General features: G+C 55.1%; 1 protein-coding gene across 8 annotated transcripts in view; it reads left to right on the forward strand.

The window, feature by feature from the left end:
* Positions 1–27068, forward strand: part of LRP8 (LDL receptor related protein 8) — a 79872-nt gene that overhangs the window by 34896 nt on the left and 17908 nt on the right. For 2 of the 8 annotated variants that reach the window (XM_053895138.1, XM_053895146.1), the window contains exons 3-13: positions 92–214; positions 7834–7962; positions 11085–11480; positions 12386–12508; positions 13287–13409; positions 16938–17057; positions 17153–17278; positions 20319–20493; positions 22791–23018; positions 25820–25938; positions 26193–26332. In XM_053895138.1, coding sequence (XP_053751113.1) covers positions 92–214; positions 7834–7962; positions 11085–11480; positions 12386–12508; positions 13287–13409; positions 16938–17057; positions 17153–17278; positions 20319–20493; positions 22791–23018; positions 25820–25938; positions 26193–26332 — 1802 coding nt within the window. Of the gene's footprint in view, positions 1–91; positions 215–7833; positions 7963–11084; positions 11481–12385; positions 12509–13286; positions 13410–15424; positions 15464–16937; positions 17058–17152; positions 17279–20318; positions 20494–22790; positions 23019–25819; positions 25939–26192; positions 26333–27068 lie in introns of all 8 variants that reach the window. The other 6 variants (XM_053895140.1, XM_053895151.1, XM_053895155.1 and 3 more) reach the window with 4 other exon arrangements.

The following is a 27068-nucleotide window of genomic DNA, read 5'->3' on the forward strand; positions in this document are numbered from 1 at the left end:
AGCACATCCTGGGCACCCCAGTGCCACTTGACTGTATCCTGAAAAAACCTGTGCCCACCAGGCCCCTCACGCTCTTTTCCTTGCCCCGCAGCCAAGAAGACCTGTGCGGACAGCGACTTCACCTGTGGCAATGGCCACTGCATCCCGGAGAGGTGGAAGTGTGATGGCGAGGAGGAGTGTCCCGATGGCTCCGATGAGGCAGAGACCACGTGCAGTGAGTCCTGGCCCTAGGGCTGAGGGAGGGGGCTGCATGTGGGGAGGGTTGGGGTTGGAGAGGGGGGCGGGGCTCAGCTTCCTCATCAGAGCTTCCTTGCTGGGAGGTTGGGAGGTTCAAGTGAGGCAATCTGTCAGACACAACTCCACACCGACCTTCTGCCACACCCTTGGGGGGCCCCTGGCAAAAAGCCAGGTGTATCCAGTGCTAGTTTCTGGTAACTTCCTCACAGGCCTCTTGCAGGTTGAGCCCTGCTCCTGGAGCATCAGGAGCTAGAAACAGCCCTTCTGCCCAGAAGCACCCAGAGCATATCCTCGGGGGCTCTCTGCCACACACACACACACACACACACACACACACACACACACACACACACACACACACAATTTTTCTGGAGGGCTCTGATCATAATTCTAGCAGTACTGGTAATAGCAGGAGCCTATAACATGTTTACTGTGTGCTAGGTGCTTAGTGTGCATTAATTCATCTTCTCCTCGCAGCAGCCTTTGCAAAAGAGGACACTGAGGCTCAGAGAGGTTGAGAGACTTTTGCAAGACTACCCAGCCAGGACTTTGAGGCCTCTGCTCTTTCTTCTGCCCTGAGCTGGCTGAACCCAGGAGCCCTGGCCTCCATGGCAGGCTGGGTGGCAGCAGGGGCAACCAGGGGTGAGGCAGAGGGCCAGAGCCAAGCGCCAGGCCCGCCTCCCACACTCAGGGCTTTGTCTCTCCGTGATTTCTTTTCCAGGCCCTAATCCTCAAAGCAAACTCACACCCGGCAGGTCATTCCGTGACATTTGTTAAATTAAAAAGGAGATGAGAAGGGGGCGGGGAAGGACCCAGGGGTCCTGAGGCAGAGCCTCAGCAGAGTAAAACTGAGACAAAAGGTTGGGAGGGGGGAGCACGTGGAGGAGGGTAGGGCTGGTGAACACCCAAGTCACACTCCTTAGGGGTCACATCTGCCCCAGATGCAGAGGTGGGGACAGTGGAGGCCTGCGTCCTGTCCCTGTCTAGGGCTGTGGCTGGTGATAACTGAGTTTCCTCGTCTCTTAGCAACAGAGCTAGCGGTCTCCTCATGAGAGAGAGAGAGAAAGGGAGAGAGAAAGGGAGAGCAAGAGCAACCCTGGCCCAAGATAGGAGGCTCCCTCGTTTCCTTGCGCGGCTGCCTCTGCCTTCCCTGGCCAGGCCATCCGCCCTATCCTTTTCGTACTCCCCACGTGGCCAACCTGTTCTGGAGCTTGTCCTGAGCTTCCTCCTGAGCTGCAGAAGGAACAAAGCCTAGCCACGCCCACTGTGACTCTCCTCTTCAGCGCAGTCTCGGATCCCCGTTTAGAGAGAAGGAAACTGAGGCCAGGATGGGTTTGGCCACTTGCCGGAGGCTGCCTGGCTAACAAGGGGCAGAGTTGCATATGGCTGGGAGTGTGTGTGTGGGGAAGGGGCTGTGGCCACAGGGGGCTTTGCAGGGGGACTGTAGTCAGCCAGTTGGGCCATCCCAACCCACTCCAGCAGTCACCATGGACGAAGGAGGCAGCAGGGGGATGGGGGGAGCTTCATCACCGTTATTATTGGGGTCTGTCCTGCTGCCTGAGAGCTAGGCTCCCCCTTCTCCCTGTGTCTCTGCCTCCTTGTGTGAGTGTCCATTTTCATCTTCCCTTACCCTATCTCCGGAGCCCTCTCCACCCCTACTCTCTTGGACCGCCTCCCTCCTCTGCCTGCCCCTCTCCTCATCCTCCCTCTCGCCCTCCCTCTCCTCCCTGCCCTGCCCCACGTTTCCCTCTGGCTTTCTCCCTGTAGCAGTTGCTGCCTTCCTATCCCTTGGCAGGGGCTCTCCAGCCTCCCCCCTCCTGCCTCCCAGGTCTGCTTTGTACCCACAGTTGAATAACTAGAGGCCCAGAGAAGTTGGGGGCTTTGCTTCCAGGACGCACAGGTTGCTTGTGGCTGGTCGGCCTTCTGTGATAGAAGACGAGTGGGCTCGTCAGGCTCTCAGGCTTAACGGAGTGCCCGTGGGAGCAGGACTCAAGGCTGCACCCTGGGAGTTGGGAGCCCCAGCTCTCCTCTGGGCTCTCCCAGTGAATTTGCTGTGAGATCCTGCACACTTTCCCATCCCTCTTCGGGCCTCAGTTTCTAACATCTCATAATTCCAAAGACCATGATCTAAGATTCCTGGACTCCTAGCACCTTCTTTGTCCCAGCCGGGGCACAAGGCCCAGGATCCCACTTCTTGTGCCAAGTTACATTGGTCAGGGGCAGGCAAGGCCTGTGGATAAGGAGGGCTGCCTGGAGGAGGTGGGCCAGAGTGGGACTTCAAGGGACAGGCAGAATTGGGGGCAGCGGGACCTGGTAGCAGGCTTGCTCACTGCCTCCCCACCAAATGGGGAACTTGGTAGCTGACCCACTGCTCATTTAACTGGTGTTGCCATAGCAACCTCCACAGCCTACCAGGTTCGCCTCTATAGCCTACCAGGTTCCTAAGGACTATGCCAGCTCAAAGAAAGATTCCAGGCAATAGTAAAGTATAGTGGGTTTGGTTGTGTGATATATTTGGGTCCAGGTCCTGTGAGACCTCAGGCAGGTTGGCCAGTCTCCCTACGGCTCAGTTTACTCATCTGTAAAATGGAGTGATGGCACCTGCCTTATGGGGTTACACGGATGAAATGAAAAAAATGTGGCAAAGCATCAGTGCTGGAGTAAATGGCAGTGCTTTTATTACTGCATCTTGATCCCAGTCTCTCTCTCCCACATATACCAATTTCACATTTTAGAATAAGTAGGAGGTTTGCATAGAGAGGGAAAGGCATTTGGGAGCAGGTCCCCATGTTCTTGTGTTCCCCCACTATGTCATCTGCCCTTAGCTGGCTGGGATTTCTCCTGGCTCTCCTTCCTTCTGGTTCTGGGTTTTGTGTCTATCAGATACGGCCAAGAGTCACAGTAGGAAAGCCTGGGACATTTGCCTAATGAAAGTAGCATTTTAGCTCTAATTATAGCTCACTTGATTGGAGACAGCTTCTCACCCATCTCCAGGCACATGATGGGAGGGGTACAGGGTAGGGGTGGGGAGGTTGGTCCAAGGTGAGTGAGTTGCAACTTTGGGTACTGATCACTGAAAATGGGATTTTGTTCATCGTCTTAGAACCTTTCCACTGGAAGGGGGACCTTACTGATGAACCAAGTATACTTTCCTACCATAGATCAGTAAGTGGAGGCCTGGAGGTTTTTGGAGATCACCTAGCCAGTTAGAGGCTGACCAGCTAGAAGGACTTCACTTGAGCCCATGGGAAGGAGCTGGGTGTGACCACCTCCACCCCCTTAGTCCCTGGCCCTCCTAAAGCTGCCCATCCCCATCTGGAGGTCATCTGCCCCTAAGCCTCACATGACCTGACACCACAGACGTCTCGCTCACTAAGCGGCCATCAAACACCTTCATTCTTTTATTCGACAGACATTTCTCTTTTTATTAATTTGTGAACTCATAAATTAAAATGGATTGGATTTCTGGGGCAGGATTCTCTGGGAATTGATAATGCCTACAGCCACTCCAGCATGCAATTTCACGCCCTTGCCGGGTTTGGAGGATTCCTGGTATCTGAGAGATGGTGGGGTTCTTCCTCCTGCCTCTCAGAACCTCTGGGACACTTGACAGCAAGCCAAGGCATTCCTCGGGGCATCTTTCTCAAAGAGAGGCGTTTGGGTAGAGCGCGTCATCGTGGTGGGCCATGTGGACTCTGATGATGTGCACCCCCAGGAACGAGACCGGGGCCCTCCCAGCACCGTGCGTTTGCCTTTCATTAAACAGGGGCAACTGGTTTCTGAGTTTGTTCCAGGCTCTGAGTGTAGAGATTTCCATGTTTCCTCATTTAAACCATCTACCAACTCTAGGGGATTATGTTACCCTATTTTCAGGTTGAACCTTGGTACAGAGAGGTTAAGTGACTTGCTGGCCTGCTTCATGTTAATAGATGGTTTTGGACCTAGGTGTGCACGACTCCAAAACACATTCATGCTCCTTGTCCTGCACTGTGCTGCCTGGGGTGGGGTGGGGGGGAACTCTGGCTTCAGTTATCCCGAAAGTGGACAATAGGTGGCCATGTTGCGGTCCCCACCTGAGGAAAGGCCCAGGGAGCCTCCTTCCTCTGGTGATCCCTCTCCAGCCCAGAGGTGCTGGTGGGGACCAATGGGGTCTGCTTTTCTCATGGACAGTGGTTAAGTGCAGTAAGTTAAGCAGTGTGTCTGGAGGTAAGAGACCTGGGCTCAAAGTCCATCTCTGCCTCCTCTCCACAAGACTCTGAGCCAACGACGTACCCTCTCTGGGCTCTGCTCTCCTCGTCTGTAAAATGGAGGTGGTAAGAGCACTCGCCTCATAAGGGGATATTGTACGCCAGCCCGGACCAGCCTTCCGGGGCTAGGCAGTGAGGAGGCCTGACCCAGGAGCCTGGAAAGTGAGGTTCGCCTGCTAGCTTCGGGGAAGAGCTGCATTACAACAGAGACGGTGAGGTTCTAGGAGAGAGAGGTGGTTGGAATACCTGATATTCAGTAGCCTAGGCAGGTCCCTCCCTTCGCTGGGTCTCTGACTGCTGTCACTATAGTGGGTGTTCCTCGATGTGACCTCTTGGGTCCTAGCATTCCAGGACGGTACCCTCTTTGAGGGTACGAGGGCTGGTGTCAGGCACTGCTGAATCTTCCGGAGCCTATAATTAGAGCTGTCTATTTAAGGACACAGCAAATGTCTTATTAATTATAAAGAAAGGAAGCAGACGGATTGTTTAATCATTGTCCTTGCTGAAAGGTTATGCAATTAACTATATAAATATTCATTAAAAGTTCAAGCGGCTGCCTGCTGCACCAGGGTATGCAGAACCAGGCCCCGAGAGGTAGGGAGGACGGTCAAGGGCCATTTCAGTCACCTGGGCTTTTGGGTGTAGAGTTTGGGGCTGGTTCAGTCTACCTTTCCATCCACGGGGGCGTGCAGGCTTTGATGGAAAGGGCAGGCTTCAGTCAGAAGCCTCTCTGCCTCTGCCTCTCACCTGCTGTGCATCTTTGTGCCAGTTCTTTGGTCTCTCTGAGCCCGTTTCCTCATCTGCAGAATGGAGTGCTTACCTGAAGGCCTGCTGCCCTGCTCTACCCCAGGGGTGCTGCTATGAAGATCTTTGTGAATGGCGCCCTTGGAGCTGGCACCTCTATCCTGCAGGGTCTGCTCATCTGGGAGGGTGAGGGTGAAATGAAAAAATGAAGTAGCCTGGCACACCATGGGTGCTCAGTAAATATGGCTTCCTTCCAGCTCCACGTGAAGTTCTGTTTCCTGAGGCCTGGCTCAGGGGTAAACGGTCACCTCGTCCCTCTGTCTCATTGCTCTCTCGGGAGCTTGCACGCATACAGAATGCTTCTATCGCTTTTATAGGAGTGAATTTAAAACGGATAACATATCCTATATCTTTTAGACTTGCAGAATGTTAACCCAGTGGTTCTCAAATGGGGTGCATGGGAATCACCAGGGGTTGAAGAGCGTTACTGAAACGCAGATTCCTGGGCTCTGCCCTCAAAGTCTGGATTCAGCCTAAGTTGAGCCAGGCCCAGGAACTTGCTTTTCCCACAGCCCCCACACCCCACCCTACAGTCAGGAATCTGGGAAACACTGGTCGGCTTCAGCTCCCTCTTGTGCGTACTGGGGTCCTACAGTGCAGGGGTAATAGAGGTGCTCCGGAAGGGCCCCACCTCCCAGCTGCCAGACCTCCTTCACCACCCTACACCCTGCCCCAAGGCAGCCTTTGCAGAATGTCTTTTTTTTTTTTTTTAATGTTTATTTATTTCTGAGAGAGAGAGAGAGAGACAGAGACAGAGAAGGAGTGGCGGAGGGGCAGAGAGAGAGGGAGACACAGAATCCGAAGCAGGCTCCAGGCTCTGAGCTGTCAGAGCCCGACGCGGGAACCCATGGACCGCGAGATCATGACTTGAGCCGAAGTTGGGCGCTTAACTGACTGAGCCAGCCAGGCGCCCTGCAAGGCAGTCTTTGTAGAAGATCTGAGTGTCAGCGCTCTCTAGGGCTCTATGCAACAGTTATTTGGGAAGTGGAATTTCCATAAAATGAATCCTGTGAATCCTGTGTTCCCAGCAGGGTGCCTCGTATTTCATGACATCTATTCCTAGGGATAACTCTGGGGTCCAAAGTACTCCTGTCCCTTGGTATAGTAGTGTCTGGGGGCCCTTCCTCAAACAGCTGCCCCCTCTCCCATCTTATCTGCCCTTTTCTCCATCTCTTGTGCCATTTCCTCCCTGCTATGGAAGCAGAGAAAGAGGACCTGGTCAGGGATGAGAGAGCGAAGTTGAAGGGGGAGGCAAGAGTGACCTCTGCCTGCAGGTGCAGTGGACTGTGCCAAGTGCCCGGCATCGGACACAGCTGACTTTGAGTCCCCGCTCAGTTCTTACCAGCTGTGTGACTAGCACCCAGGGCTTACCACCATGTCTGGTACACAGCAGTACCCAATAGATACTCGCTGAGTGAAGAGACAAGTGCTCCTCTGTTCATTTGGAGGAGAGTGCATAATCATAAGTGAGCACTGGGCCGAGCGTGCTTCTAAGTGCCTTACAGACATTAACTTGGGAGTCATAACAATCCTATGGGCCAGGGAATAGTATCCGCCCCAATCTATTGGCACCGAGGTGAGGACTGTTGACCAAGGTCACATAGCCAGTGAGTGACTGAATCCATGCCCAACACGCCAGGTTCCGGAGCCCATGCACTCGACCTCCGAGCTGGAGGCCTCGACATAATCCTCGCCCTGCTGGGTTTTTGTGAAGATGAAATGAGTGCCTAGCTCGGTGCCTGGCACATCCTAGAGACGACTGAGTTTACACCCTGGAAGGTAGTAGGGAGCCAGCCATGGAGGTCCGAAATGCATCTACCACAGCTGGGTCTGTCACGTGGCTCATCCTGGGACGCTCAGGATGAGAGCCGTCCCCAGCCCTGATCAGGGTTCTCATTCTTTCTTCCAAATTGAGAATCAACCCTGGGGCTTCAGGCCCCTGATTGAGTCAGCCTCTGATTGCGGCTGCAGTAATTATAGCTGTGTGGTCCCGCTGGGCCCTGCCGCACAGCACTGATCACAACAGCGGGCTCGGCACCACTGCTGGGAGAGCAGCCAGGAGGGGGTGGGCTGCACCGAGGGAGCTCTTGGGGCTTTGGTGAGCCCTCCAAATCCACAGGTTCAGGTCGCCGAGTCACTGATCTGGAAGCCAAACCGAGGCTGAATTGGAGTATATTTCACCCCAGGGCACACAGAGGGGAGATGACAGAGAAGCGTGCAGCTTTGCGTTGCTGGAGCTGAAAGGGGAGGTTTGGAGGGAGGGAGGTGGGGCTGGTGAGGCAGTCAGGGAGGCTTGAGTGCCAGGGGCCAGGGGCCCGCGAAAGGGCGTTAGACAGGGAGTGGTGGGATCGGATGTAGGATTCAGAGGGTCTCAGGGGCAGACAGTGGCTGCTTCTCAGATGAAGAAACCGGGACCTTGGGCAGGAGGGCCCTGATGGATTCCCAGGGGCTCAGGCCAGGTGGCCGGAGTCGGGCGGTAGGACTGGTTGGCGCCATGCCCTGTGTCCCCCTTGACTAAGCCATGCCCTTGTGTCTGTCTCCACAGCCAAACAGGTGTGTCCTGCAGAGAAGCTGAGCTGTGGACCTGCCAGCCACAAGTGTGTGCCCGCCTCGTGGCGCTGCGATGGGGAGAAGGACTGTGAAAGCGGAGCGGACGAGGCCGGCTGTGCCACCTGTGAGTTGGGTTAGGTCGCGGGGTCTACAAGGGGGTCAGGCAGCACTGGGGAGCAGCAGCCACTTCTGGGAGGGGCCTTCTCTCCGGGGCTCAGTGGGTGGAGAGCAAAGGGTAACGATCAGGACACTAGTAATGGCCAGGCGCTCTGGAGAGACATTTCCTGCTTTCATCCTCACAACCACCTCACAAGCAGCCATGATCATTCCCATTTTACGGGTGAGGAAACTGAGGCTCAGACAAGTGAGGAAAAGCACCCGAGGCTGAGTGATGGAACTGACATTCAAATCCAGCTCTCGATAGCCAAGCCCAGGAGTACTTCTACCATATCTGACATCTGCTCATCCATTCCATCCGTCTCCACCAACCTCCGAGCGAGGGCAGGGGGCCAGAGCCGGGACGTGGCAAGTAATGGTGGCCGCCTGGGCCAGGGCACTGGTGGTGCCGGGGGGAGGGGTAGACTCCTGAAGTGTGAAGGACGTCTGATGCTGAAATCTCAGACTGGTGAGCTCGAATGTCACAGGGCAGGGAAGACATCCCCAGCAGCCTCGGCAGGGACAGATGGAAGTGGTCATTGGGGTAGTTCCACATCACTGAGCTTCAAACACAGGATTATCTCCTTCCCAGGGAGCAGGCCAGCAGGTCCTGGGCCAGTGGGGCTATGCTTGTTTCCATTCGATGGACACCTCCTGTGTGCCAGGCCTGGAGCCAGGCTCTGAAAGGATGATGAGGTGAATCCTACACGCTCCTCCCTCTGGGAGCTCATGATTAATAGGGGAGACAGACTGGCTGTCGATAACGAGGCTGCAAGGCTGGGCTGAGATAGGGGCGGTTTGCAGTATTATGGGGGGTTTTGCCAGGCACTTACCCACCACTGCCTCCTACCCCACTTCCTCCACCAGCCTCTATATTTACATCCTCTCCATCCTCCCTAGCCCAGAGGAAATGCCAGCTCTCTGGAGCCTTTTGAGTCACAGCATTCTAGATTCCAAGTCTGGAGTTCTGAGGTGTCTGAAGCAGGAAGCATCTGGGTATGGGGGGGAGATCCTGGCTGGGGCCAGCAGTTTCAAAGCCCTGGTGATGGCATTGGCCTGTTTCTTCAGCTGTGATGATTTTGCGGAGCTTCGCTGGCCAATGAAAATCCACTTCCCTCCTTACCCACCCATAATCAGATGTTTCCCCAGCTCTAAGGGCCATCAGCCCCTGTTGCACAGGGTGGGAGTATCTCTAACTAGGGCACATCTTGGGAGGGAGATGGGGGGGTGGGGGAGGGGTTAGAAGGTCTCACTGAGTGTCTCTGCTATAGCTCCCAACCACCTGGGCAGAGGAAGAATTCTCCTTCTCTCCTCCCTCAGAGCTGCTTCCATTTGTGAGTGCTGGGAGTGGGGTCTCTGGATGCAGATCTGAGAATATGGCTCTTGATATTGCTGTCAGCTTTGAACCTCAGGGAGAACTCAGTATAAAGAAGCACATCTTCCCAGAATGCTAAACTTAGTGAGTCCTTCCCCCCCAGACATGTGCAAGCTGAGTCTGGCAGGAAAGAAGGGAGCTAATCTAGGCATCTGAGTAATCTTGAGGGGCAGACACCACAAGGTAATGTGTGCTTTTCCCACCAGTGCCCCAACATCCCAAAAGCCCAGAAGGGGGGAAAAAAGCAACTGTCAGAAACTTGATAGAGCTGTCAGCAACACATGAGGAGCAGCCTACATTGTGAAACTGAAGACATCATTCTATTTTATGTCCAATAACAATGAAAAATGACGTTTTTCTATCAGAAAATTAAAACAGACTCTTGGCGCCCCCATGTGGAGAGATCTGGTGCTGCTGCCACCACCACATTACCCAAGGCCATAGCCACTGCATTCATGTCCCACCTGGGTCCCCACGCCTTTTCATGGCCTCTGTGTAAGGAATGAAGTAGGCAAAGGTGAAGAGGTCGCTGCTCGGAAAACAGCTTACACTCCAGGAAAAGAGGAGAAAACCAGAAAGCTGAGAGGGGTCAGAATAGGAGAGAAGAGCCCCAAACCTGAGTTCTGGTTCTGTGCGACCCTGGGCAAGTTGCTCCTCTCTGGGCCTCAGTTTCCCCATCGGTAAACTAGTGGTTGGGCTGGTGGTCTCCAAGGCCCTCCCAGGCTCTGAACCGAGCAGTTCACCAGAGAGAGGAAGCCCAGGGCCCCAGGCAGGGCCAGTGACCTATGCCCTTAACTACTACACATCCCTTAGTTACCCCTCACACCTGGGCTGGTCCAGCATCCATCCGCTCCACACCGTGCACTGCCCGGAGCTCTGTGCCAGGCCCTCAGGATGAAGCTGGGTCAGTCTCAGAACCTGTCCATGCGGTTGTCACAAGGGAGACAGAGAAGGTCATCAGGCCCAGACACTTGAGCATGCTGTGAAGGGCGCCCGAAAGGAAAGCAGAGGTGGAGGGAGGCTTCCCAAGTAGGAGAGCCAAAGTGTGTTGTGAAAGAGGTGGAACTGGGGCCCCTGAACGATGAGAACTCCTCATTGTGAAATTGAGACAGTGGTGGGCAAGAGGTGAGCACCCAGCAGATGGAATAGCTTGGGCAAAGACCTGGAGGTGAGCAGGTGGGCAGATAGTCTAGTATGGCTGAAGCCACGGTGTGTGCAGGAGTGAGGTGTTGGGGTAGAGCAGTGGTTCCGTGCCAGTGACCTTGGATGCCAGGCCAGGGGACTTAACTGGGATAGTGCGGGCCAGGGAGGGGGGTGGGGGGGAAGGGGCCTGGAGCTGTGCTGTTAGGAAACAGCTCCAGACCTCGTTACCTGGGAAAGGTCAGTGTCACGTTAGGTATTTCCTAGGAACATCACAAGGCCCTTCAAGACAGGCAGTGCCCTGCCGCGGAAGCGCTCCTAGCCCCACCGCCATGCTGGAGGCGGGACGGGAATTCTCGCTCCCAGTGAGGCTACGGAGGCTCAAGGGAGGGCAAGCGTGCTGCCCAAGACCCCCCTGCATGGCCCCGGATTGGAAGCCCCTGTGCAGTCCCTGACGGCACGTCCACCGTCGGGCCCCGCAGAGCGCATGCGGCCGGTGGGCGAGGGTCAGGGCCCCTGCAGCGGGGCCGGAGGGGCCGGGGCGCCGGGCCGACCCGGCTCTCTGTCCCGCGCAGTGTGCGCCCCGCACGAGTTCCAGTGCAGCAACCGCTCCTGCCTGGCCGCCGTGTTCGTGTGCGACGGCGACGACGACTGCGGCGACGGCAGCGACGAGCGCGGCTGCGCCGACCCGGCCTGCGGGCCCCGCGAGTTCCGCTGCGGGGGCGGTGGTGGCGGCGGTGGCGGCGCCTGCATCCCAGAGCGCTGGGTCTGCGACCGTCAGTTCGACTGCGAGGACCGCTCGGACGAGGCGGCCGAGCTGTGCGGCCGTGCGGGCCCCGGGGCCACCGCCGCGCCCGCCTCCTGCGCCGCGGCCGCCCAGTTCGCCTGCCGCAGCGGCGAGTGCGTGCACCTGGGCTGGCGCTGCGACGGCGACCGCGACTGCAAGGACAAGTCGGACGAGGCCGACTGCCGTAAGCCCCCGCCCCCCCGTACTGCGCGGCCCCCGCCGCCCCCTTCCGGCCGGCCAGAAGTGCGCCTGCCCCGCCCGCCCGGGTTACCTGGGTTACGGTGGGGCGTGGGCTTGGGGAAGGTGGAGTCTTGTTTGAGGTCCCCAAGGCTCTAAAGGTGCGCGGCTCAGGTCTAACCCCACAGGCCAAGGGTCTTCTCTGGTCTTGCCCTCCCTGTCATGCCTCCCACCCCTGCCCTTCCCTGCCCGCTGGCTCCAATGCCCGAGACCTTGATACACTCAGGAGCTCCCCCAACCCTCCTTACCTGCTGGGCTTGCTTGTCCTTCAAGGCCTCAATCCTCCCAGCTGGGCTAGGTCTTTCCCCCTGGGCTACCCTGAACCACCCTATCCTACAGCGTGGTCGACTCTGTGATGTCGTCTGTGCATTCCTCAGCCCCCACCCCCACCTCGGCACCCTTGAGCTCCTAGAGGATGGAGAGCCTCTCAGTAGCTTCTGGGTTCCCCACACCCCACATAGTGCCCCGCATGCAGTGGGCACTCAGGAAGGGTTTGCTGAAGGGATGAAGTCATTAACCAATGAACACCAACACTCAAAAAAAGGCCACGTGTTGGCTGTAGATGGGTGGCCCTGGGGAGAGGCAGTGGATGGGAAAACAGGAGACCTGAGTTTTAGACTGGCTCTGCCAGTCAGAGTGCTGTGTGATCCTGGGTGAGGCCTTCCCCCTCTCTGAGCTTCAGTCTCCCCATCTGTATACTGGAAGTGCCTTGGCCAGGTGTCCTGTCAGGACTCCCAAGCTCAGCCACCGGTTCTGTTCTTGCCAGGGGTGGATGGGGGCTGGGGCTGGGGGAGGAGAGCTTTTCCAACACCATGTTGGCCCTGACGCTCCTTCCTTGCCCTCTCCTGGCAGCACTGGGGACCTGCCGTGGGGATGAGTTCCAGTGTGGGGATGGGACGTGTGTCCCTACAATCAAGCGCTGCAACCAGGAACAGGACTGTCTGGACGGGAGTGACGAAGCTGGCTGCTTGCAGGGTGCGTGGAGTTGGAGGCAAAGGGGAACATCCTCCTCGAAGAAGAGGCCTGAGCATTCCCAGGCTCCAGAGAGAGCAGAGTTTGGAGAGATCTCCCCTCGGTCCCTGAGCTGTGTCTTCCCTTGGAGCATCCCTTGCCCCCTAAATTACCCAGATTTACTCCCTGGAGGCCTACTGGCCCCAGAACCAGATTTTAAAGGACTTGGCAAAAAGCTGAAAGAGGCCTAGGGGGATGTGAAAAGACACTGCAGGAAGTCCAGCCCCCACCATTTGTCCACACCCAAGCCTCCTCCTTCCCAGAGTGAGAAGAAGCTCAGTCCCCTGCTGGGAGCCTCCTTAATTCTCAGATGACTCTCTGGGACCCTGACCCTGGGTCATCTGGGGAAATGGATAAAGGGTTGGGCAGTGAGGCAGCCTCCCCGATGCAGAGTCTCTAGGGCACAGGTCTCCTTCAGATGGTCAGTCTAGCCCCCAGGATCTCCACAGGGCTCCCATTTTTCCCTCTCAGGGCCCCAGCACTGCCAGATCAGGTGCAGACACCGCCACCTTCTGGCCCTGCCCAGCTAGATGACACTTAGGTGTCCTGATTATCCCTGGGGTCCTGTACTTCTATGAACAGAGCTCCCACCAGCCCTGTATTCAACTGTCTGTCCTGGGCCCTGTAGAGACGAGGAGGACTGGGGCTGGAGCTCTGCTCACCTCCCAGGGACCTGGCCCAGCCCAGCCCTCCCTGCCCAAGGTCTCACAGATCCTGTCCACTCTCTTGTCCGGCCCGACAGAGTCAACATGTGAGGGTCCCCGCAGATTTCAGTGTAAGAGTGGCGAGTGCGTGGACGGCGGGAAAGTGTGTGATGCTCAAAGGGACTGCCAGGACTGGTCGGATGAGCCTCTGAAAGAGTGTGGTACAGTACCTGTCTACTTCTGGATGCTGGACTAACCCCCCACCCCCACCCCCTCCTGGCATCCCGGTGGAGGCCCGTGCCTGCCATACTGCACACGTTCTGTTCTCACCCTCTCTGGACTCGTGGGCTGTCCTGTGGCCTCAGACGGGGCTCTTTGCCTTTGGGGCCTCGTTCTGCATCTCTACAAATCGAACTGCCTTTTCTTTCCAATCCGGATGCTCAATTATGCTTCCTCTCACAAACTCGGACTCTCCTCCTCACTCCTTCCGCGTTCAGACCTCTGAGTATGTGCTCACTCTGAAACTTTCTTCCTCAGTAATTCTGCCCTCCTGACTTAGCCAGGGCCCTGGCCTCTGAGGCCTCCCAGCCAGCCCCCTGCAGAGGGAGAGGTAGGGGACAGCAGGCAGGTGGCCAACTGAAGTGGATCCCAGGGCCACCTGGCTCAGTCCAGGCCTGGGGTGAGGATAAGGCAGACCTATCAGCAGAAGGTGGCACCAACCTGACCCCGAGGAGGAGCTCAGACAATCTGGGAGACAAGACTTAACAGGCTGGGCGTGAGTGAGGGGCAGAATGAGGCAACAGTCCTAATAACTACAGCTGTCAGGGTGTGTTCCAGGCGAAAAAGAACAGGAGGGTCTGGGCTGTAGGTGAAGTGAACATCCCACTGAACATGCTGGAAACCCAGTGTGGGCTCCAGGAGGGTTTATTGCCAAGGTCAGGGGTTTGAACAGAGAGTTCCTGGGAGGACAGAGCCTAGATCAGACCCTCCCTTCCTGGCAGACTCATTTCTACCCAGCACCTCCCATCCTGGGCACTCAGGGGGGTTCCATTCTCTAGAACTCCCCAGGAGTGGCATATTTCCACTCCTTTTTGAGATTTAAAACTTGATTTTGAATGGAAGAGTGGTTGGGTGAAGGTCACTCAGGCTCCACCTAAGCTTGCAGGACAGATTCTCCTCTCGGGCCCTCCTGCCCCCACCCCTCCGCCAAGGGCCCTGCCGGGTAGAGTTCCAGAAGAAGCCTAGGGAAAAGAGGATAGAGAAGTGGGAGCAACGGAGCCTAACCCCCCACCCCGCCCAGATTTGGAGTTCACCAGGGACACTAACCAACTAAATCTCTTCTTTCTGGTCTTTTGCATGACATACCTGAGAGAAGTGTGTACGCATGTATTTGTGTCTCTGTGCTGGTGAGAGAGAGCCCAGTATCTGTGTCCGTGGCTCCTCCTCTGAGTGAGGCAAGGGAACCGCATCTCGTGTCTCTGCGTGTCCCCGCATCTGTGTGAATGTGTCTGTGGATTCCATGGGCCTGTCGGTGCCTTTGCACATGAGCTGGTGCGTGTGAGCATGCAGGTAGGCGCACGTGCTGGGGAAGGTGACACTGCCCCTTCCTTCCCTGCTGGGCCTCAGATGCCGCTCAGGCCTCTGGACCACCAGCCCTCCTCCCCTGCAGGCCCCCAGCAGAATCAATCGCCTCCAGGCTAGATAGAATTGGGAAGGCCCAGACATGCCCTTCAGCCTCCGCCTCGGCTCTGGCTTTTCCAGAGCAGGGGCCACAGAGTCCGGACCCATGACCCGTTCTCTTTCCCCCAGGCACCTCGGCCCTGGAAGACTCTGTGCTTTCCTCTTTCATAGAAGCCTGAGCCACTTTGAGCTTTCCCTTTTCCGGGCCATCCGACACATGCCAGTCTGGCAAGTGCTCCGTAAATACAGCTGTTAAGTTGCTGCTACCTGGAGCTTCCTAGAGAGGGAGAGGGGGGCAGCAAGTGGGGGCATGGATGAGGCAGTGGGTGAGTGGTGAGCAGATGGATGGACAGCACTGGGGGGATAATACGGTATGGGAGAGGGCAGGGAAGGTTTGGAATGACAGAGGATTCCCGGGGGTGGATCCCCACACAGACCACCCCAAAGCCGCCATGGTACCGCCCACCCCACTGGGCTGGGCCTTCCCAGGGCTGGGCCTGGCTGAGTCACCCCGAGATCCTCCAGTCATGGGGTTGCTGTCATCTTGTTCTTTCAGTTCCACCAACGTCCCCGGGAAACAGGAGGAGGCCCAGGGGTAAAGGGGTCCCTATTCCCTAAGCATGGCTCAGGCTGGAGCGGGGGCACCCACAGCTGTGCATGGCCTGGGGTGGGCAGCTCAGACCAGCCATGTGCATGGCCATGGCGGGCTCAGCTCTGCTTGGCTTGGCTGGAGCGGCAGTGCACGAGCCTGGTGGGTAGAAGGGTGGCATGGCACCTTCTCTTGGCTTGCAGAATTCACCTTCTGGGATTCCAAAGCTCAGAAGATGCTATGAGAACATGGTGAGCCCTGGTCCTGGCCTCCTTGACGTCCTCTAGGATTCTGCCAGAGGGGATGAGGGGGTGGAGGACGAGGAGACCAGGTAACCTCCTGGCATCCCTTCACCCTTTGTAGCAGTTGGTATTCCTGGGACCAGGCCTGTGGCTAAGTGTAGGAAGAGGGACGGGTGCTGAGAGGAGAGCAGGTGGAAATAATCTATTGTATTTCATGGCGGGAGAGAACTGACCAAGCAGCAGCTCTATGTAGAAGAAGCCTGGGGTCTTAGATAACCACAAGCTCAGTAGGGGCAGCCTTTGTTGTTCAGACTCCCTCTGGATGGCAGACTACTGGGCCCTGTCCAGGGAGGGACATGGACAGAGGGAATGTGTCCAGAGGAAGGTGCTTGAATGGCAGAGCACCAGAAATTAGCACTTAAAATTTCTTTTAATCTTTATTGAAGAGAGACACACACACAAAGTGAGAGTGGGGAGGAACAGAGAGAGGGAGACACAGAATCCAAAGCAGGCTCCAGGCTCTGAGGTGTCAGCACAGAGCCCAACATGGGGCTTGAACTCACAAACCGTGAGTTCATGACCTGAGCTTAAGTCAGACACTTAACCGACTGAGCCACCAGGTACCCCCACAAATTAGCACTTTAAAGGAGATTCTGAGGGAGCCGTCAGACTCTGGCCAATCCCACCCAGTAGAGCTGGAGTGGAAGCAGAAGCTTCAAGAAGGCCAGTCCAGTGAGGAGGAGCTTTATAATGGTCTGTTCCAGGTGGAACCAGCTACCTAGGAGGAAAGTGGGCTCCATGAGGCTGGAGATATTTAAGCAAGGGCATTTCAGAAGGGGTTCTTGGGGTATCTTGAGAGTTGGATGTGGTCCATGTACGATGAGGTCACAAGGAAGAAGGATTTGTAAGAAACATGTTTGTGAAAGGAAAGAACTCAGGCAGCCAAGCTGCCTCTGGTAGACAGAGCTCTGGTCTGGGAGGCAAAGGACCTGCGTTCTGCTTCCACTTTGTCCCTGTCTTTGTGTCTGGCCTTGACCAAGGACCTGCCCCCTCTCTGAGCCTCCTCTTCCCTAGTCACCCGGTTCATGAGACTGAGGCTCAGTGAGGTTGGAGAGCATCCTGGTTCTGTGGGAGTCCCGCTGCCCTGAGTCTCTGCTTCAGCTCTAGGCCCTACCCCTGTCCTGCCCCCACCCTAGCCTGGGCTCCTGGACCCTCAGGAGCCTGTGTCCCTTCCCCAGGGCTGAACGAGTGTCTGCACAACAATGGCGGCTGCTCCCACATCTGCACTGACCTCAAGATTGGCTTTGAGTGCACGTGCCCAGCAGGCTACCAGCTCCTGGACCAGAAGACCTGTGGCGGTGAGACCCTCCTGTCACCCCCCCCCCCCCCCCCCCCACCGCACCAAGCGGAGGCAGATCCTCCTGCCAGTTCTGACCTGGGCTCCTCCCCACAGACATCGACGAGTGTAAGGATCCAGACGCCTGCAGCCAGATCTGTGTCAATTACAAAGGCTACTTTAAGTGCGAGTGCCACCCGGGTTACGAGATGGACACGCTGACCAAGAACTGCAAGGCCGTCGGTATGGGCACCCTAAGGTGGGGGGCAAGGGGGCAGCTCTGCGAGGATACAGAAAGCAACGTGCTTGCACATTTGTGAGGAGCAGATAGGTACACATGTGCATATACACACACAGAAAGCAGGTGACACACAGTGCTCAGACTGTAAGTATACGTTATCCACACAACGCATTCCACACTAACACCCACACAGACCCCACACAGAGCCACCCAGTGTAGCCCACAGAGACTGCACATGCACCACTCACGACGTATAGACCCCAGCTGGACCATGCAGACTACACACACAACACGGGTAGTCCACACAAAGCGCATGACCTGGGCAGAGCTACCCGTGGGTCAGCTCAGCCAGCTGAATCCATCCTATTCCATTCTTTATAGTGAACACCTAACATTCTTGTAGGCATTGGGGATTTGGCAGGAAGCAAAACAGACACAGATCCCTGTCTGCCCTCATGGGACTTACATCCTAGTGAGTGAGACAGACAAGAAATCTGATAAGTAAATACAGTGCGTGACAGATGGGGCTACCAGTGAAAGAGAAATACGAAGTGGGGAAGGGGGGAGGGAGGCCCAGGAGGGCAGTGGGTTACAGTTTCAGGTAGAGTGGTCAGGGACACCCTCTGCTTCATGAGGAGGTGACATTTGAGTCAAGACCTGGAGCAGGTGAAGGAAGGAGCCATGCATGTATCTGCAGGAACTGCATTTCAGGCCGAAGGAACAGAAAGTGCAAAGGCCCTAATTCAGGAGCACGCCTGGTGTGTTCAGATAACAGCATGGAAGCCAGTGCAGGTAGAGCAGGGAGCATAGGGGATAAATTTGGAGAGGTGACTCGGGGCACATCACAAAGGCCTTCTAGACCGTTGTAAGGGCTGACTCTTGATTTCAGTCCAAGTCTGGGGGAAACTTTTGAGGGGTTTGAGTCGAGGAGGGACACGGTGTGCCTTGCACTTTCACAGGCTTCCTCTGGCTGCTGTGCTAGGAGGACACTGTAGGGGGCAAGGGAAGAAGCAGGGAAACCATGTAAGTGGGTTTTGCCATAACCCAGAAGAGAGGTGAGCGTGGCTTGGACCAGGATGTTGCAGTGCAAATAACAAGAAGCAGACAGACTGGACATACTTTGAAGGTCCGGGTTTCTTTGGAACGACAGGACTTACCAATCGAATGTGGGACGTGAGAGAAAAAAAGAGTCAAAGATGACGCTGAGGTTTTTGGCCAAACAACTGGGAAAACAGGACTGCTATTTACAGAGCTGGGAAAGACGGTGAGAGAAGCAGGTTCGGGGGAATATTAGACTGATTTCAGCATGTTAAGTATAAGAAAACTGCTTAGACATCTAAGCAGAGGTTGTGAGGAGACAGCTGGACACAGGAGTCTGGAGTTCAGATGCACTAATACGATGCACGGTGTAGAGACTGTAACAGCACAGCAGCCACAGTAATGGACCTGGAGCCAGCAAACCCAAAAACATACCACCCCAACTGCACAGTATGCAACACGCACATCACATCACACGTAACGTGCGGCCTGTTCTCACCCCACGTGGGATGCACGTAACCCACACCCTGAATTGTATACGTGCAGTGGCAACGCCACCCAACTGCCGCGTAATCACAGACCCCCGCAAATGAGCATCTCAAGTGCAGTCACACAAAACTCAGATCATCAGCACACTGGATTCCTGTCACGGACACAGCTCTCAGTAAAAATCGCCTCAAGATAACCCCGTAAGCCTGCTCCTGCCTTCCGCAGCATAGTGCCCCTGCTCTCGTTTTGGGATGAGGAAAATCGCACAGTCAATGGCAGGGCCTTGAGGTTGGCTTTCCTTCTTTCTCCTTCCTGCACCTGGAGTCCTGTTTTTCTGCGCTCTCTTTCAGTACCGCACCCTCCCTCTCACTCCCACCCTGCTCCATCCACACATGGGTCACGGGCCCAGGCCCCATGTGGCTCCATGCCAGTCCTGCCCTGCCCCCAGGGAACATACCAGCTTGGCACAGATGCACAGTGACAGGGACCGGGTGGCCTGCAGAAGTGTCAGCTGAAACACAGAAGGCCCAGGCAACTCCAGGGACACGTGTTGCCGCTCAGACAGTGCTGGTACCTGAGAGTGGCCGGATACATCTAAAAACAGGCTGGAGAAGTGGCAGCCAGAGTTAGGTGCTAGTCCTAACAGGCCTGTGGCACAGCGGTCCTCACACTGAGTAGCCAGTAATGTCTGGGTCACTAGCGAGCTTCCTAAAATATAATCCTAAATCTAAAAGTGGGTTTTGTGTGTGCACGGGCTGTCATGTGTTGTCTCTGTTGCACGTATATGATCTGTGCCATAACACTCCGGCTCAGAATAAAGTACAAACTCTACACCCAGCTCACGGGACTCTTCGAAATCTGGCCCCCGGCAACCGCTGAAGCTTCATCTCTTGCCACGTCCCCACACACACTGTGCCTAAACTGAAGACTCACGATGACCTCCCTGAGTCTCACCTCTTCCAACTCTCCCCCTAGTTCTGACGTCTGTCCTCACACTGTAGCCTCAGTCTTCTTTCTAGAACACTTAATGCTCATGTTGCCCCTTGAACTATTGCAGTGGGGCCCTACACAGGGGAGTTGGGGAGCAGCGCGTGCTAGGTAGAGGGGACCACTTTAGCAAAGGCCCAAGGTGGCCAAACTCGGCCATGGCTCGGTAATGACGGGTGGTCTGGTGGCTGGAATCAAGGTGTGTTAGGGGGTGATTGATGAGGCTGGAAGGGGAGCTCGGGGTCACACCACAGAAGGCCTTCAGTGTGAGCCTAACGAAGTGGGCAGTCATAGAAGATTTGGGGGGGGGGGTTTGTGTCTAATAAAGAGAAGGAAAATCCTTCTGTTATACATGGTACTTTGTACCTATGCTCTTCATACCTATATTTCATCTGCTCCTCTGAGCTGTGAGGTAGGAATTGCACCCCTCGCCCCATTTTATAGGAAAATTAGGCCTCACCCAAGCCATCGAGTGGCAGTTCCCTGCCTTTTGCACTGACCGTTTCTCTCAACCTTCCTGCACGGCAGCCGGCAGAAGCCCGTCCCTGATCTTCACTAACCGGCATGAAGTGCGGAGGATCGATCTGGTGAAGCGGGACTACTCCCGCCTCATCCCCATGCTCAAGAATGTCGTGGCGCTGGATGTGGAAGTTGCCACCAATCGCATCTACTGGTGTGACCTCTCCTACCGCAAGATCTACAGGTGAGCAGTGCCGGTGTCCTGTAGCCAGGCCTGGGCAGGAGTGGGGGGCCTGAGAGGGGGAGAGGAATGGTAGCCTCTGTGCCCTGCCCACCCCCACCTTGAGTATCCCTCAGGACGGACTGGGACTTGGGAAAGGACATGCGATCACCATGGATACGGAGCTGCCAGACCTTCTTCTCCTGGGCTGGCCTGGGCTGGCCTGGGCTGAGAGCTCTGTTGGGAGAACAGCTCAGAGCCCCAGGCACCTGGGCCTGACTGACCTCTGGTGGCCTGGTGGGGCAGAGCAAGACACAAGAAATGTTCCACTGGGGCAGAAAGGAAGACTTTCTGACTTTGGTGAGGACTTTTTTTTTTTTTTTTAATGTTTATTTATTTTTGAGAGAGACAGACAGAATGCAAGCAGGGAAGTGCAAAGAGGGGGGGCGGACACAGAATTTGAAGCAGGGTCCAGGCTCTGAGCTGACCGCACAGAGCTCAACATGGGGCTTGAACTCACAGACTGCAAGATCATGACCTGAGCTGAAGTAGGACCCTTAACTGACTGAGCCACCCAGGCGCCCCTGGTGAGGACTTTTAAAAGCAACTCGTGTATCTGTGTGTTGGATTCTGGGGATGACTGAGGTTGACTCAGTCAAAGATGACTTCAACCTGGTCCTGCCTGGAGGATCATACCCATAACATAGTGACGTCTCTTGTGGTGATCTTGAGAGAAAAGTACAGAGGGGGGCCTCTTATCCAATATGGGGCATCAGGGAACCCTTCCTGGCTGGCACTACCCCCAGTCTGATGCCATAGTCAGTGGACTTTGGCTCTCCAGAAGTCCTCACACAACATGAGGAGGTCCTCTCATAGGTCTTTCTCAAATACCACAAGCCTGCCTCCCTGCATGCCTGGGCTCCCCTTTAGACGTCATGTCCTTTGTCCTGAGATCCACATGGCAGAACTGCTGATGACCAGGCATGGGGTAGACTGTTGAAAGAACGATTGGATGGATGGATGGATGGATGGATGGATGGATGGATGGATGGAGGCAGATCTATCAATTCCTACTCACAGACAATTTGATGCCTACCACACCCCTAACATACAGACACATACTCACTTCACACACACAGAAGCAGCTAGAGCCGTGCCTGTCCAACAGTTATGCCTGGAAGAGGCAGGATTTGATGACAGACTACCTATTCTGGGGGTTTCCAGTTTCTGGCTTGGAAGGTTTTGTGGGCAGTGATGCCATTCTCTGAGATCTTAGCAGTAGAGGAGTATGGGGTCGGGGGGGTTGCCCATTCAGGATGGCTGAGGGGAGGGGAATGGGGTGGGCAGTTTTGGACATGAGTTCCAGGTGTCCATGGGACATCTGAGAGGAGCCATCTGCCTTTATAGTCTGGAGCTTAAGAGAGTTGTCACAATGGGAGAGCCAGAGTTCTGGGTGGCAGTGGGCACTATGGAACTAATTAACTAGAGAGAGGACATGGGGGAGAAGAGAGCCTTGGGAAGAACAGCATTTGGGAGACAGAGAGTCCTGTTAGTGTTGCCTCTTGAGTGTCTACTGTGTTCTCAGCCCCTATTCTCCATTCTCACTGGCACAGCCTTTCTGCAGACTCTTCATGTCTCACCCGGCTGCTGTAATGGCCTCCTAGCCAGTCTCCCCGCCTTCACTCCCTCCCTTTCCAGTGCATCAGTGCCACAGTGATCTAACATGCCTCTCTGGCCATGTCCTCTGACCTTTTCAATTACTCCCTCCAGAATAAAATCCTCACTGCTTAGCATGGCCTGCAGAGCCTGTCAGGTTGTGGCCCCTGCCTACATGTACTTCCAGTCTGTATCCCACATACTCAGCTCTACCCCCACCGAATACCTCACTATTCCAGAACACATACCTCTGGGCACTTGAACATGCTATTCCTTCTGCTTTCTGTTCCTTGCGCTCCTAGTGAACTAGTCTTTCAGGACTCAACTACAGAGCCTTCTGCAGCCCTCCAGGATAATGGAGTCTCCATTTCTCTGCTGCTCTAGTCTCTGATGCTTTCCGTAGTCACATTGCACTGTAATTACCTGTCTGTAAATTCCCGTCCCCCACTAACCTGAGCTTCTCCAGCCCAGAGGCTGTGGCTGACTCAAGCCCGTAGGCTTGCCTTGGTGGCCCAGGAAATGTGTTGAATAGGAAGTAGCCAAGTTCCTCTCAAATCCACTGCCATGGCCTAGAGGGAATTGAGAGAGGGAGAGGGCACCCAGGCAGCTCCAGATGGACCCGTGGCTGGAACACCTGCCCCACGGCTAGCTCTGGTTGCTCCTAGCGCCTACATGGACAAGGCCAGCGACCTGGCAGAGCAGGAGGTCCTCATTGACAAGCAGCTGCACTCTCCAGAGGGCCTGGCGGTGGACTGGGTCCACAAGCACATCTACTGGACTGACTCGGGCAACAAGACCATCTCAGTGGCCACAATTGATGGAAGCCGCCGATGTACTCTCTTCAGCCGTGACCTCAGTGAACCCCGGGCCATCGCGGTCGACCCCCTGAGAGGGTGAGTGTCCCCACCCAGACTTCCCATTCCCCCACCAGTGGCACTGAGTCCTGGTGTGTCTGTCACAAGAGCTTTCTTGAAGACTTTGGACGGCCCTGAGCCGCTCAGGCATCCCAAGGGAAGAAAGCCCGTGTGGGTCCCTCAGACCATTAACCCCTGACCAGGGGTTCCTTGGGCATCAGTCCCAGGTTTCTCCTGGACTCCACTGCTTGCCCATCATATCATAGAATCAGAGCATTTCAGAGCAGAATCGGGCTCCAGAGATTGCCTAGTAGAAGCTCCTGGGGCGGGAAGTCTTTCCTCAGGCTGCTGCATGCCACAGGTGGGCATCTGGTGGCTGCTCCCTTGCTCCCAGGAACAGGGTTTCCCACTGGGGCTATTTCATTTCAAGACAGCTCTGCCCACTAGAGTGTTTCGGTTCTTTTCTCACATTCCCAAATCTGCCTAACTTTGACTTTCTGCATTGGCCTCTGGAGTTACATCAAACATGTCTACTCCCTGCCCTGCATGACAGCCAGCAAGACAGGAGGACCAAGATCACTGGGTCTGCTCTGCTCCAGGCTGCCCACCCCTGTGCCCAGAGTGCCCTGGGCCCCTCACCACCCAGGCTGCCCTGATCTGGCCACACCTCCCTTTTGGGGGTAGAGATTCTGAGCAGAGCAGGCCTCCTCCCTCCCTTCCTCAGTGGGGATGTCCTGAGAGGGCATGGTTTTCGGCAGCTGTGTCATATTAAGTTTACAAGGATCGCTAGCTTCTTCCAATTACTGATTCCTTAATTGTTAAACAGGGATAAGAAAATCCTCTTCTTCCAGTGAGGACAGCTGGGGGCCAGGGTGGCCACTTGAGAGAATGTGTGAGGCCCCGGGCAGTGACTTGACAGCCACCATTTAATGAACACGCATAGGTGGACCCCACACAGGACCAGGCACCCTATAGATGCTCAGCTGTCTCACGTAGCCCCCACTTCAGCCCTGCTCCCTGTATGCTTCCCCCGGACATAGTTATACCTAGCTCATCTCCGGCCCATTATGGATCTGTCAGGGTCCCAGCAGGAAACCCACCGCATACTCAAATTAAGATCATTTGAGGAGGGCTTAACAAGGGAATTATTTTACAGAGGCATGGATGAGATCTAATGCACTGTCCCTAACAGTGCACTGAGGGGCAGGAGCAGGGAGGAGTACTTGGTCCAGGAAGGAAAGAGGGTCACCTTCAGAGCAGTAGCCAGCTGGAGGCAACTTTGTAGAGAGGAGTCCAGAAAAAATATCCTGATCTCAGTGTCTCCCTCCCTCTGCTCAAATATTTTGCCGAATGCACCTGGAAGCCAGGAGGCTAGGGAGCCAGGCCCACTGATGTGGTTCGCACATGGGTCAGTTTTTTGGTGTACAGAGCAGAACGGGGATGAGTGAAGAGTGAATCCAAAGTGGCTGACAGAAAATATCCAGGGCAACCACTCAGCCCCCTGAGCCCAGAGTCGGCCTTGGCTTGACACCTGGTTTCAGCAAAGGCAGTTTTGGGGAGAATTAAGCACACAGGCTCTCGAGTTCCACTTGAGTTTGTATTTAAATGTGAAGGCTGGTTCCACTGCTCATGAGCAGTATGATCCGAGGTAAGTCAGCCCCTCTGAGCCACAATTTACTCATCTATAAAATGGAACTAATAATGAAAACTTTACTTTATTCAGCAAATATTAAATAAGAGCTTGTTCTGTATCACGCATGAGCCACCTGCCGGGTACACAATGAGGCACAAGACAGACGAGCCTGCCCTCAGTGGAGCTTATAGACTAGTGAGGAAAATAGACAGTGAAATACACCAAACTACTCAAATGTGTACATAAATAAACTGATTGGGTAAGTGCTAGGAAGGAAAGATCCTGTGCTTTGAGAGATAATAACAGGGTAAGCCTACTCACAGAGAAAGGTTTTGTACTGAAGAGATGTGTAACTGAGAAGTAACCAGGGGAAGAGTGGAGGAGGCCCGAGGCTCTGTGATGGACTGTCTGACAAAGAAACTTAGTTCCTGCCCTGGAGGAACTAAGGAGCCCCGTGGGGAGGTGTGGGGTTTGGAGGGGTGGGGATGATGGCAGAAGAGACAATCAAAGAGGTAGGCAGGGGCCTGATGATGCAGAGCTCTGTCAGCTGTGGTAAGGATTGGGGTTTTATTTTAAGGGCAATAGGAGAAGCCGCCGTAAAGTTTAAAAACTGGAGAGTGACAACTTGTTTACATTTTTGAAGGCTCATTTGCCTGCTCTGTGGGGACTGGATTAGAGGGGCAGTGACTGCATTTGTAAGTATGTGAGGTGAAACCACTCAGCTCAGTGCCTGCCACACAAGTAGGTACTCCATAAACAGCACAGAGTAGGTACTCAATAAATGTTCAAGAAAGAAGAGAGAGAAACCCTGGACAGAGTTCTAGCTGTGTGACCCTGGGTAAGCTGTCCACTTTCTCCTCTGCACACCAGGAAAGTAAGAGAGGGTTGACAAGGGCCTTTTTCGCTTTGGCCTCTTGGACTCTGGTTAGAGCTGCCAGAAGGAGAAAGGGGCTCACAGGGGTGCAACGGAGGCCAGATGAGCTCTCCGTGAATACAGACTTCCCCAGGCTCTCAGATGAGGGGAAGCTAACGCATCTGCTACCTGTTAGATTTGATGATGGTTCCAGTGGATTTCAGAGCCCTTCCCAGTTCCCATCACGCGCAATATTCAACATTCAACATTCAGTGGGTCATTGAGTGCCGTGACATAGACAGCCCTAACCCTGTCCCCTGACAACAAGCACAATTGAGTTCTTCTTTCTTCTAGGTTCATGTATTGGTCTGACTGGGGGTACCAGGCCAAGATCGAGAAGTCTGGGCTCAATGGTGTAGACCGGCAAACGCTGGTGTCAGACAACATTGAATGGCCCAATGGAATCACCCTGGGTGAGCCCTGCCTTCCCTGGATTGGGGGCCTGTCCTACTACCTGATCCTGACCACCGTCTGGAGCTCCATGGGTTTTGTTTCTGTACCCGCTAATAGTGCCAGTGCCTGTATTTCCTGACGGTTGCCCCAGGCTGGCCTCAGTCTGAGGCCAGGCCCAGAAATATGGGTAGGGAAGAGGGCACAGAGGAGCAGAGATCCTGGTTGGGGTCCCAAACTCAAGACCCCATCCTCTGTCCCCTTTCTCCTCCCCAAGATTTGCTGAACCAGCGCTTATACTGGGTAGACTCCAAGCTGCACCAACTCTCCAGCATTGACCTCAGCGGAGGCAACAGAAAGATGCTGATTTCCTCCCCTGACTTCCTGAGCCACCCTTTTGGGATAGCTGTGTTTGAGGTGAGCCCCGTGACAGGAGACGTGGCCCTATCAGGAAACTGAAGCCTAGAAAAGGCTTACTCAAACCGATCAGCTCTCTGAGACTTATCTAAATGGAGACAAAGGGATAGGGAAGCCAAATGTGTACACAATGTGTGACCTCCCTGCAGACAAAGGCCTCGCAGCCTCTTGTCCTGTGCTCCCTTCCCAAGACCTCTTTCAGAGCCCTTCTCATGGGTAAGTTGCTAGACCATGTGTGTTTCCTCTCTGTACCCTCAGCACCTGGCACTGTAACCCCCATATACAGAAGTACCCAATAAAGGGAGAGAGGGAAGAAGGAATATACATTTCCATAAAACCTACTGTTAGAAATAGCCTGAGAGGTGCTGTTCAGTTCAGCACACTTTCACTGACCTTTGCTGGGCCCTGGGGTCACAGAAGTGAGTCGGACACCATCTCGGCCCTCACAAAACTCCCCAGAGGGTGAAGAGTCAAGACCCTCCTGAACCTGTGTTCTGACCCTAACAACCTTTCTCCTCGGGGAACGAGGAAGCCAGAACCAACCAAGGTCTCACACACCTATTTCTTCCCCTAAACTAATTCTGCCACCAAGGGGAGGGAAAGCAAGGGGACACTGGTCTATGGTGGGGATTGGCAATATCTGCTTGGAGTGACCTCACTCAGCACTGCTCTGAAATTGTGGGCAAAGCCCCACCTTCAAGTCCAGCCCCTGCTTCGAAAGACAGGTGTGTTCAGA

The sequence above is a fragment of the Panthera pardus genome, unplaced genomic scaffold (genome assembly GCF_024362965.1).
Source record: "Panthera pardus isolate Hobbes unplaced genomic scaffold, ASM2436296v1 HiC_scaffold_11, whole genome shotgun sequence".
NCBI classification, from domain to species: domain Eukaryota; kingdom Metazoa; phylum Chordata; class Mammalia; order Carnivora; family Felidae; genus Panthera; species Panthera pardus.